We start from the raw sequence: 12,587 nt of genomic DNA, 5'->3' as shown, positions 1-12,587 counted from the left end.
AACTGAAAGTACATCTGCAGAGAGTGTGCATAGGTTCCATGTCTAAAGGTACCGAAATGTCTGAGGACAAAGTTAATTGATCCTGGAAGGGGTTGATTACCTTACAGAGAGAGATGGTTGCTCCTTTGGGAGTTGAAGAGTTGTGCAGCTCCTTTATGCTATACCTTCCCTGCTGGATCAAAGTGGCATAATGTTATTGTGACATTCCTGAATTCCTGCCCTCTGTCGAGGGAGGCGCAGAATTTGTGTCCATCTTGAACAAGCTAATGACCCTGCTCCCCCAATTTGGGACAGGGTTAAAATCCCTCGGAGTTGGCAAACTTTGACACTGCTCACCACGCGTCTGGAGTGGGGCCTTTAGTATCTTGGCTGCTGCAACTTTGTTTGAGGTGGTTTATCATGAAATAGCTTAACTGGCAAGGACACAACATCAACCTCTAATCGCCAGTGCCAACTTAAATGACTCTCTTCCTCCTCCCCTTTAGTGAGTGCTAAGTTTATTTGCAAGGTATTTCTTACATCTCTTCCTCACAGGTTGGTGCTTGGCTTCATGTGCTGTACCGTGTTCTTGTCTATGTGGCTCAGTAACACCTCCACCACTGCCATGGTGATGCCGATCGCAGAAGCGGTCCTGCAGCAGCTCATCAACACCAGCCTGGAAACCGATGTCGAATTAGCTGTAATCACAGACACAGACAGCGCAGAAGATGCCTACACTAGTTCAGGCTCCCAAAAATATGGTGCGTATTAGTTGGCTGCTATGAGCTTTGTTGGTAAAAACTAACAATGACTGCTTAGGTTCAGTGAATGTTCAGTCTCCCATCCAAATTCTATTCCTTTTTTTCTTTCCTTCTCGTTACTTTTTTCTGGAGGGCATTAAATTAAATTGCACATTAAAGGGCCTACCATTTGAAACAGGCAATGCCTTTGGCCACCCAGTGGTATGCCCCTGTCAAAATAGCAGCGGGCTGATTGTCAGCATCAATGAGGCCATAACAGCCCTGTTAAGGCTAATTTGGGCAAGTTAAAATCGACCCCAGTTTTTTCCTTCCTCTCCTGAAGGCACTGACCTTGCTTGGGGTACAGCACAAAGTGAGCCTCCAATACCTCATCCAAGCAGGCATTCTTCACGAATGATCATAGACAGTTAAGTGCCATCGGGCTTTTTGACCATGGACTGATCCAGATAGCACCATCATCTATCATCAACATGGAAGTTTCTCAACAGGAGTGACTGGATTGTGATCAGGAATGAGTAGCTTGGCTAACTTGTTTCCCCTCCTGAGCACAGAGGCACTGAAGCCATTGGTAGAAGCTCAGCTGTTGTCTTGGCTGACATTAGTACAGACTGGGAATCAAATTGGGTCTGGCTCAGTACCACGACGTACATCATTGAATCAGCCTTTTCTTTTACTTTTGCTAATGAGGATCCCTTTCTCATATACAAGTTTCATTATCTCTCTCTTATTGCTTCCAGCAGAAGACGAGAATGAGAAGAAACAGCTGGAGCTGATCTATCTTAAAGAAACGTAAGTTTCATTCTGTGCATGTTGCCCCAAGATATTGTAAAATGGACTCCGGGAATGGGGCAGTTGAAGTGAGCTGGGTTGGAATAACTTTTCTTGACCTCGGGCTGGATTTTACCAATCTCGGCGGGCCCATGATCGGCAACGTCGGTGGCGGGTACCGGTCTCACTGCTGGTTCCAGCCCGCTGTCCAAAATTATTTTCCCCTGATTGGGCTTGTTAAGCCCGCCCAGCGCGTTTCCCAGCCAATTGAAGGATGGGGGCCTGATGATGTCATTTGATGATGTGTCATCAGCCCATTTCCTTAAAGGGACCATGCGCAAATTAATTTTGATATTTGTGCTGTCAGTGTTCTACAGCATTGAGATGCTGCAAACACTGACAATCACTGCACAAAGGGCTGCACCCAGGCTCTCCCATGACTTCCTCCGTATGCTAATGGAGGGCGTCACAGCATGCAGGGAGGTCCTCTTCCCTCCAAATGTTTGGAAGAAACCTCCCCAGGAGATCAACACAGCCTGGTTGCACATTGCACAAGGCACGAGCAAGGGATGTCATCAGGAGGACCAAGCTGCAGTGGCACAAACCTTTCAATGATCTCAATAGATCACGAAACGTTACTGCAAAGCCATACTCAACCTCATCCTGCAGTGCCACTCATCACATCCCCATCACTCTGCCTTCCCTACCCTACTCCTGCACATCCTTACTCACACCAACTTACTTTGCACCTCCACCCATCCCTCTCTCTCTATCTACATTATCATTTCCCCATCCCACTACCCACCCCTCACACTCACCCTCATCCTAGTGCAATCATACCAACTAACACACTTGTGTGTTTTAACCAATGTTCATGTGAGGTTTCTGTTAATGTGCTGTCAAACATTGAAATCTTTATTTTCAACACTTTGTGTTCTTGCACAAATTTGTGTGAATCTTTGGAAGTGGCTTAGTGAGTTGCAGTAAATGATGAGACATAACAGTACGCCCCCCAATGCTGATGAGTGTGAAAGGAATGGCTTGGGCATTGTAGGAATGCTTTATGGTGTTGGTGTGGGGTGGTGCCAACCTGGCGCATCATGTGGCAGCCAGGGTGTGCAATATTAAGTGAAGTAAATCTGGCCATGGTGCGGCCATCCCTGGCATCCTGGGCAGCAATGTGGTCGGGTGCTGATGCCCTCTGTCTTGTGCAGCATCAATTGATTGCGGAGGAGATTGGTGTTGTTGTTGGTGCTGCTGGTTTGCCTGGTGATGCTTGTGTTGGGGATGATTGTGGTGAGATTCTGAGGACCAAGGTGAGACAGTATAAACCGTACCCATTCTGATGCAATAGATGGCCGGTGAACTTGAGATGACAGAAGCGAAGTGGTTCCAATGAGGTGACACTGGATACAGAGTTTGCTCCAAACACTTGCAACTTGCATAAAGCTCAATCTGTCTTCTAAATGCAGTAAGCTTCTGAGCTTGGAATGTGAACAGCTGTGAGATGGGAGCTTTTATAGCACATTTGCAGCTGTCAAGTAATGAGATGATTACATGGCCATTCAACTCCCGTCCCGCTTACCTGACGTGATCCCCGAGCATCGTGGATCCTGTGGGCGACTTGGTAAACTCTGAGTGTGAGCTCAAAATAGTTGTTAATCCTCTGTCAACAAGATCATAATGACTTGAATTGCCTCCTCCGCCATTGCATGCTGGGTCTGTTCAGCACTGACGGATTCGACATTTGGGAAAGACATGTGGCGGTGGGTTGACAGCGGGGTCCCGACCTGCTGTCAAAAAAATACATTTTCCCACCCGACCCGCCACCAATCACGCCCGTTGACCCCCCCCCCCCACCCCCACTCCCGGAACACTCTGCCCCTTATTTCCTTGAAGTCAACATTTTTAGTTTATTTGGTGAATAATTAAAATCGAGTTGTTAAATATCTACAATTGGTAATTGCTTGTGTGTTTGTCGGCGGAGAATCGCTGAGTACGTAATGTAGAAGTCAGAAAATATAGCAACTAATAACTGCTGCTCACTCCCCAGTAGTGATTCTCATCACAAAGGCACAATCTTCAGGGATGGGCAGGAGGATACTCTTGATTTAAACTCTCATTCAGATCCTTCAAAAAAATAATACTTTCAACAATGATTTAAAAACGTTCCATGCTTTCATGGTACTAGATATCACGGGGCATGTAGGAAAGACACATTGGAATGTATGGGTTATAAGGAAGATGTATGAGAGTATATGGAGTTATAAGGGATATTCCTGAAGTGTAAGAGGATAGAGAGATGAATTGGAGTATATGGAAATATAGAGAGATAAACTGGAGTATATAAGGACTGAAGGAAGATCCATTAAGACATATGTAACATATGCAGGCCATGCTGAATGTAACATATAAGAAGTTTGCTGTATGTAGTATAATTGGAATATGCTTTCCTTTCCTCCTGTTGCTGGGTTGGTTAATGCTCAGGAGAGGAAATGTTTTCCTTTTTCATGCATTACGTGTTTCAAGTGTTATGTGTGAGCAGAGGGGGAGGCAAAGGAGAGACCTGCAAACCTGGTGCTCCGAGATTGGAAGGATTTCATCGTTGAAAAGTTAAATTTAAGCTATTGTTGTTCTTGGACTTTGAGACTATTTGGTTAAAATAACTCATGATTTCTCATGGGATTTTTTTACGTTTCCTCTTGCATGTCACTAACTGTATTAAAAGTTATCTTAAAAATTAGCAACAATAAAAATTAATCGCAGGAAAATGCGACAGCAAAAATAAAAGTGGAAAGAAACCATTTATATTACACCTTCACAGGGCATCCCAAAGTGCTTCACAAGCAATACTTTTGAAGTGCAATCACTGTTATGTAGGTAAACAATTTTACCAGATTTCCTAAACAGCAAATGGCATCAATCAGCAGTTAATCTCTTTTGGTGGAGGTAGTTAAGAAATGTTCGTCGGACACCAGGAGAAATTGCTGCTATTCTTTGAATAACACCATGGGATCTTTTATATCCATCAGGAATATGCAGATGGAGCATCAGTTTAACACCTCATTGAGAAGAACATTTCCAGCAAACCAACTGTCATCTTAGATTGTGTGTTCAGGTCCTGGAGAGGAGCTGGAACCGTCAACATACTGACTCAAAAGCCAGTGCCAGGATGGCGCTTGAAAAGATATGTAATGAGGGTGAAACAGCCAAACATGAGTGCAGATAGATTCTTCTTGCTGTTACCAAGCTTGGGATGGGAAAGATACCTATAGTAAAGGTGGCTGTTATTTATTTGACAGGAGTGCAGATGACTGAGGATACACGGGTCTCCCTCTGTCAGTTGTACTTGTAACTATAAAGAGATGCACTGGCAGAGAACCAACTACAGCATAGACCCATGAAAAAGTGGGGCTTATGCACCTGCTATCAGGTTAAGACCACCATTTCCATGAAAGTAATGATGTGGAGCTAATCCTTCACATTTGCACTCCGGCTCTTAGCATCAACAGGTTGAAAGAAAAGCTTAATGGCTCCACTCGTAAACCCAGGTGACTGCCAATAATTCTGAAGACCAGATAGATACAGATTATAAACTCACTAAGATTTACTGTAGGTGATTTTTCAGCTTATGCATATTTATCACATTCAAGTGGATCTGCGCTTTGGGATTTTTTTTCAGTACATCTTTCTTAGGATTCAAGCGCTAGAGAAATCCCTAGGCTGGAGTTATACTGCACTCCTGGCAGACTCAAGCCAATGTGAGACAGCTTCCTGGAGTATGTTGCTACCTGCAGGACACTAGAAGTAAAAGGAAAGGGAATTTACAAAGCTCAAACAATGGCCAACCGTGACATTAAATAATGTTATGTCTATAGCGTAAAATTTACAGTTGGTGATAGGGGATAAATACTTAAAGATTCTCTAATCAAGAAGACCTGGTGAGAATGTTTTTGCATGGAATGATGGTCAGGAAATCATCTGATTTTACATCTATTTAAATGTTTGTATGGATGTCAGTCTTGGTTCAGTGGTAGTACTTTCACCTTTGAGTCAAAAGGCCATGGGTTCATGCCCCACTTGAACACATAATCTAGGCTGACACTTCAGGGCAGTATTGAGGGAGTGCTGCACTGCAGAAGGTGCCATCTTTTAGATGAGATGTTAAACTGAGGCCCCATCTTTTCTCTTGGGTGGACATAGAAGATGCCATGGGACTATTTGAAGAAGAGCAGAGAAGTTCTTCTGGTGTCCAGGCTAACAATTATCTCTCACCCAACATCCTAAAACAGATTATCTGGTCATTTATTTTTGCTATTTTATGATTAACCACACTGAAGAACTGAAGTCTGTGAAGGGTGAGGACACTGTCCATAACAGCCACTGATGAACAAGAGTATAAAACCCTGTATTTTTAGGAATCAGGATACCAATTGCATCAAAGAAAATAGATGCCATGAATAATTTAGTATTTAAAGATGGGAACAATTTGAATCTTCAATCTAATCTTCCCAACAGTGTGCTCAATCATGAGTTTGGAATGATTTTGAGGCTTAGAATCAGACTGAAGGTGTTGCCATGAAGTGAGCTGATCAATTCTAGCTTTCTCTACTGTACTCAGATGCCACCCTCCAGTGGAGGTGATGCACCAAGGATGGGAATTCATCATTGGTTCCAAGGGTGACTGGTATCACTTTAGAATCCAATGTTTACAAAGCATTCAGACTGAGCCTGGTATTGATCTGGGGTCTGCAGTGTTTACATGGAGTATTTGGAATTCTCAGATGGAGGGAAGCCTCTGAGGTTATCCCCTTGTCTAAGTCTGTTAAATGCAGAGACCAGTATCCCATCGCCAGTGGCGCTCCTATCAAACTCACCAACAAATCCAAAATAACTCTGGGGTATCCATAGCTATACATTCACATAAAGTGGATCATAATTCAGTGTTGGGACCAGAAATCTTTTTACATTGACTAGTACTGGTTTGAAACTAATGTCTGAAGGCGTGAGGTGTGAGATATGGAGCTGGCACACAGGAGAGACAATTCACATCACCATCCCTCAGCTCTGCGTCATCTGGAACATTGGGAATTGATTTTCTCAGCTGCCAATCAAGTCTAATCCAATTCTAATGCAGATAGATCTTTTAAATGAATACAGACCTAATATGTACATTACATACTCCATCCAAACCAGACAGGCTCTTATAGACAGAATGGAACATATACTACACCTCAATCCAATCTGGGCATTATCCTTGAAATTAATATGCACCAGCTGTATATATGTACACTACATACCCTATCCAATCTGAACAGATGCTTTAAATAGTATGGACTAGGTCTATATACTACATTATTAATCCAATTTGTTCAAGCAAAGCAGTTGTGGTGCAGGCAATATAATTTGTTCTGCTCGTTCAGGAACTATGCAATGTGTTGGAAGAATTATTGGCTGACTTGCTTCTAATTCAATGCAATTCTTTATTTGCAATCAATGACCAAGAATGCAGGACTGACTGAAATCTCCAATGGTGTGCTGTTATGGATGGGTGTTTAGATGTTCTTTGAGCTAGATATCGAATGTTTTTCAGCCACATGAATCTGAAGAAAGCAGAAATGGTTTATTGGAATTATTTAAGCTTCTGTTTACTTTTCTAGTGGAACAAAGAAGAACCAACTTGACCAGAAGATGCTGACTGAATCAGAGGGGCAGGTCTGTAGTTTTATCAGATCTGTAGTTTTATCACCGATCTTGTTTGGTTGCTGACTGGATTCAGTTTCTTCCTCTTTTATGACCCTGCTGCTCTCTCTCAGCAGTCTGATTATGATGTTTTATGGCTGCTTCATTACATGTGATAGTGGAACTAGATTAGAAGACAATTTGCACTGTGAATTCCTCATGCTGTGGCTCTCCCTTAAACAGTCCCGTAGCCAGCAATGGTTTGACAGTTTCCACTTTGTTCTACTTTAAAGGCAGAAGTGAATCAAGCATATGACAACTAGATAAGTATACATGCCCAGGGTACTCTTATTATATGTTTTCTTCTGTTAAATCATTACTGAGTAGCAAATACACTTCAACACTTTGTGGATTCTCACTGCCTTAATCCTACAACATATAGGGCCCAAGTTTCGGCCTGAGTTGCTCCTGATTTTTTGGAGCAACTGGTGTAGAATGAAGTATCTTAGAAATTCAAATTCTCGGCATTTAGTTTGCTCCAGTTCTAGTCAGTTAGAACAGTTTCATTTTGAAACAGAATTTATTTTTCAAAAGGGGGCGTGTCCGGCCACTTACGCCTGTTTTCAAAGTTTCGTCAGTGAAAACTTACTCCAAACTAACTTAGAATGGAGTAAGTGAAGATTTTTGTACGCTCGAAAAAACCTTGTCTACACTTTAGAAAATCAGGCGTAGGTTACAAATCAGGCGTAGGGAATGGGGAGGGGGGTGGGTGGGTTAAAGGGAAGTTTGCAAACATTAAACACTTCAATTTTACAAAAAGAGTCATCATCAATAATAAATGATAAATTAATCAATAAATCAACCAATAAATCAATCAAAAAAAATTAATTAAAATTAAAAAAAAAATCAATAAGTAAAACATTTTCTACTTACTGACTGCAGCACCGGGAGTCCTCCAACAGCGTGCTGGGATGCCCCCTCCCCCCCCCCCGTGTGTCTCTGTTAGTGTCTCGATCTCTCTGTCTGTCTGTGTGTGTCTCTCTCACTCTCTGTCTGTCAGTGTTTGTGTTTCTGACAGTGAGAGGTGGAGGTGAGGGGGAGGGGGGTGGAGGGGTGGAGGGGAGGGGGAGGAGGGGTGGTGGAGTGGGGGAGAGGGGGTGTAGTGGGGAGAGGGGGTGGAGGGGAGAGGGGTGACAAGGGAGGGAGGGGAGGGGGGGGTGAGAAGGGAGGGAGGGGAGGGGGGATGAGAAGGGAGGGGGGGTGAGAAGGGCGGGAGCGGAGGGGGGTGAGAAAGGAGGGAGGGGAGGGGGAGGAGAGGAGGAGGGGAGGAGGGGAGGAGGGGTAGGAGGAGGGGGGGAGAGAAGGAGGGGGTGAGAGAAGGGAGGGGAGGGGAAGAGAAAGGAGGGAGGGGAGGGGGGGAGAGAAGGGAGGGAGGAGGGGGGTGAGAGAAGGGAGGGAGGGGGGGGGGTAAGAGAAGGGAGGGAGGGGAGGGGGGTGAGAGAAGGGAGGGAGGGGAGGTGGCGGGGTGATAGAAGGGAAGGAGGTGGGGGGGGGAGAAGGGAGGGGAGGGGGGAGAGAAGGGAGGGAGGGGAAGAGGGGAGAGAAGGGGGGAAGAGAGAGAGAGAGAAGGGAGAGAGAGAGAGAGAGAGAGAAAGAAAGGAGAGGGAGGCTGAACGGGCCGGGCCCGGCCGGGCCCAAGACTTCAAGCTTAGACTTACCGGATTGACAGGTAGGCGGCATTGGGTCCGGGGTCCGGCGGGGTCGAGAGCGCGGATCGGGCGGAGCGCGGGTCGGGGCGGAGGGGAGGGGGGTCAGTCGGTTGCGGGGGGGGGGGGGCGGAGATCGGTTGGTGGGGGGGAGATAAGTTGTGGGGGGTGGCGGAGATCGATCGGGGGGGGGGGGGCGGAGATCGGTCTGGGGAGGGCGGAGATCGGTCGGAAGCGGAGTCGGTCGGGAGGGGGAGGAAGGTCGGGAGCGAAGGTCGGGGGGGAAGGTCGGGAGCGGGGGAAGCGGAGGTCGGGTCGGGGGTGGGGCGGGGGGGGGGGGGCGGTCCGGTGAGGGGAGAGTGGGAGCGGGAGTCAAGTTGGGTCGGGTCCGGTCCTGAGGGAGCAGGAGCTGGGCGTGGGAGGAGCCTTATTGGCGCAGCCCCAGTGAAGCCATTTGGCCAGGGCTAGAGGCTGCATGCTTTGGGCCCCTCCCACACAGTTTTGGTTGCCTGGAGCTACTGCACTTGCGTGACCACTGTAGCGCGCATGTGCAGAGGTCCCGGCACTGTTTTCAGCGCAGGGACCTGGCTCCGCCCCCCACAGCTTGTGCTGCGCTGCGCCAAGCTGCAAACGACCTGCAGGAAGCCGGAGAATAGGTAAGTTTTTTTTATGTGCACTTTGTGGCGTGAAAAACGGGCGTACAGGTCGGGGCTGCGCCGTTCTAGACGCGGCCCGAAACTTGGGCCCATAGAGAGCGAGGAATCGCACTGGTTGCTGTATGTAGCAGCATGTTCAATTTTAATGGACTTATGGGGATAATTTTAACCCACCCTGCACTGCAGAAACTGTTTGGAGGGGGAATTGGCAATTAAAATGGGGTGGGGACTTACCCACTCTTTTCCTGCCTCGATCTAGCCGACTGCAATTTTAAATTGCAGGTGGAAAGGACACCCGTCTAAAGTTGGTACGATCCTCTTTAAATATGCAAATCAGGTTCCAATGATGTCCATGGGGCCCCATCTACGATTGCAACCTGAAGCCTGAGCAAGGGAGCAGTGGTGACTTCCCTGCCAGGCTAAATCTGTGAGCTCCTCCGAGCTGCACAAGGAAACCTTGAAAAGCCCTATGATGTGGTGTACCTGGACTATCAGAAAGCCTCTGGTAAAGACTGCTACACAACCGTAAGGCAGTGGATATCCTAGGTAAAACATACTGATGTACAAGTAATTGTCTGAAGGAGGAGTGATAATGAACTGGGGAGACATCCTAATGGGAGTGCTCCTCACTGCAGGTGAAACAGTGCAACTGAAGCCACCAGTTTCTAATCTTTTTAAATGGCCCGGGTTTCGAGGAACAATGTACATTGGTCAAATTTGCAGATGATACTAAACTTGGGAGGCAAACTGCTGAAGCAACCAAGGAACCACAGAAAAAGCTAGAAAAAGTATCAAAGTGGGCACTGTGATTGCAGATGAAATTCAATAAAGATACAATTACAAAGTATTACATATTGGAAGGAAAACATGGGAAACATACTCAATGAATGGTGGAATTGGCTAAATGAGGCTAAACATGATCAGCATAGTGAGCACGTCACCATAGCTCTGCAGAGCAGTAAACAACAAAGCAAACCAAATGCTGAGCTATATTTCCAAATCCACAGAATCATAGAAATCATAGAAATTTACAGCATGGAAGGGGGCCATTTCGGCCCATCGTGTCCGCGCCGGCCGACCAAGAGCTATCAGCCGAATCCCACTTTCCAAATCTTGGTCCTTAGCCCTGTAGCTTACGGCACTTTAAGTGCACATCCAAGTATCTTTTTAAATGTGGCAAGGGTTCCTGCCTCAGCCACCCTTTCAGGCAATGAGTTCCAGACCCCCACCACCTTCCAGATGAAGACATTTCCCCTCATATCTCCTCTAAACCTCCCCCTAATTACTTTAAATCTAAGCCCCCTGGTTGTTGACCCCTCTGTCAAGGGAAACTGGTCCTTCCTATCCACTCTATCCAGGCCCCTCATAATTTTATATACCTCAGTAAGGTCACCCCTTAGCCTCCTGTTCCAAAGAAAACAGACCCAGCATCCCCAATCTTTTCTCATAGCCAAAATTTTCTTGTCCAGGCAACATTCTTGTAAATCTCCTCTGCATTCTTTCCAGTGCAATCGCATCTTTCCTGTAATGTGGTGACCAGAACTGCACACAGTACTCCAGCTGCAGCCTAACTAGTGTTTTATACAGTTCAAGCATAACCTCCTTGCTCTTGTATTCTATGCCTCAGCTAATAAAGGCAAGTATTCCATATGCCTTCTTAACCACCTTATCTATCTGGCCTGCTACCTTCAGGGATCTATGGACATGCACTCCAAGGTCCCTTTGGTCCTCTACACTTTTCAGTGTCGTACCATTTAATGTGTATTCCCTTGACTTGTTAGACCTCCCCAAATGCATTACCTCACACTTATCCAGATTGAATTCCATTTGCCACTGTTCTGCTCACCTGAATAGTATATTGCTATCTTCCTGCAGTCTAACAGCTTTCTTTTTCATTATCAACCACACAGCCTATTTCATCTGCAAACTTCTTAATCATACCCCCAACATTTATCGAAATCATTGATGTATACCACAAAAAGAAAGGGACCCAGCACTGAACCCTGCGGAACCCCACTGGATACAGCCTTCCAGTTACAAAGACACCCATCAACCATTACCCTTTGCTTCCTGCCTCTGAGCCAATTTTGTATCCAACTTGCCACTTTGCCCTGGATCCCATGGGCTATTACTTTCGTGACCAGTATTTCAGCCCATCATTCTGAAGGTATATAATGCTCTGCTCAGACCAACTCTTCAGTGCTTCAGTCAGTCAAGTCACTGAAGAATAAGAGAAACATGGAAGTGCCCTGGAAGTGATGCAGATGGGTCACGAGGCTAATCCTTAGCATCAGAGGACTGAGTTTTTAGTAAAGGTTAGAAATAGGGCTTTGCACATCATCAGGGGGCAAAGAAGGAACACTGACAAAGAGCAAGCCAAGATGGGTTACTCAGCATGGAGACAAACTATATCATAAGTGTCTATGATGTATGGGGTGAGTACACATATGCTGTACCATAGAAGCTGCCTGGAGTGTGTCCGTGTGACAGTTTAGCTCATACTGTGGTTTATATATACACATGTAAATTTCTTGGTCCTGGCAATTGTTAAAAATAGACACAGGTAAACAAGCTACAAAGGCTATTTGGCTATTTTATTATCAGCTGCTTGCATGATCTGGTGACCCCCATCAGGCCTCATAATCTGCTCAAAATTCCCAATTATTCAAACTCAAAACACTTTAATAGATCCAAAAGGTCGAGGTCTTGGATTAGTATGTTTGTTCAGCATCTGCACTTAACAGCTGATGATATTTACAGAGTAAATATCCCCTGAGGCTGTGTTCCAGCTGAGTCTGTGCAGTGGGTACATGGTTGAATGGAAGCTTATCAGTTGCAGTCTTGACTCTGCTCAGAATGAATATCCATTGAAATGGGTCAAACCTACATCAGACTGGGTTCACTACCTACTGAATCTACAGCCTACATTCTATCCTGGAATATAAGATTTATAGTCCTTAGCTCCACAATAAGTATATGAGGTTAGCAGACACGAGAATAGAGAAAGGCACTGGTTAAATGTAAAATACAAGGAC

At 45.6% G+C, this 12,587-nt stretch overlaps 1 protein-coding gene across 2 annotated transcripts in view; it reads left to right on the top strand.

Annotated features, from left to right (window-relative positions):
- The window catches only part of LOC139280756 (solute carrier family 13 member 4-like), a 124,549-nt gene that overhangs the window by 74,908 nt on the left and 37,054 nt on the right, over positions 1-12,587 (top strand). Inside the window, exons 4-6 of one of the 2 annotated variants that reach the window (XM_070900429.1) lie at positions 535-740; positions 1,481-1,529; positions 7,169-7,223. In XM_070900429.1, coding sequence (XP_070756530.1) covers positions 535-740; positions 1,481-1,529; positions 7,169-7,223 — 310 coding nt within the window. Of the gene's footprint in view, positions 1-534; positions 741-1,477; positions 1,530-7,168; positions 7,224-12,587 lie in introns of both variants that reach the window. The other variant, XM_070900428.1, reaches the window with a different exon arrangement.

This window comes from Pristiophorus japonicus, chromosome 15 (genome assembly GCF_044704955.1).
Source record: "Pristiophorus japonicus isolate sPriJap1 chromosome 15, sPriJap1.hap1, whole genome shotgun sequence".
Taxonomy (NCBI): domain Eukaryota; kingdom Metazoa; phylum Chordata; class Chondrichthyes; family Pristiophoridae; genus Pristiophorus; species Pristiophorus japonicus.
This window is presented reverse-complemented; position numbering and strand designations above follow the sequence as displayed.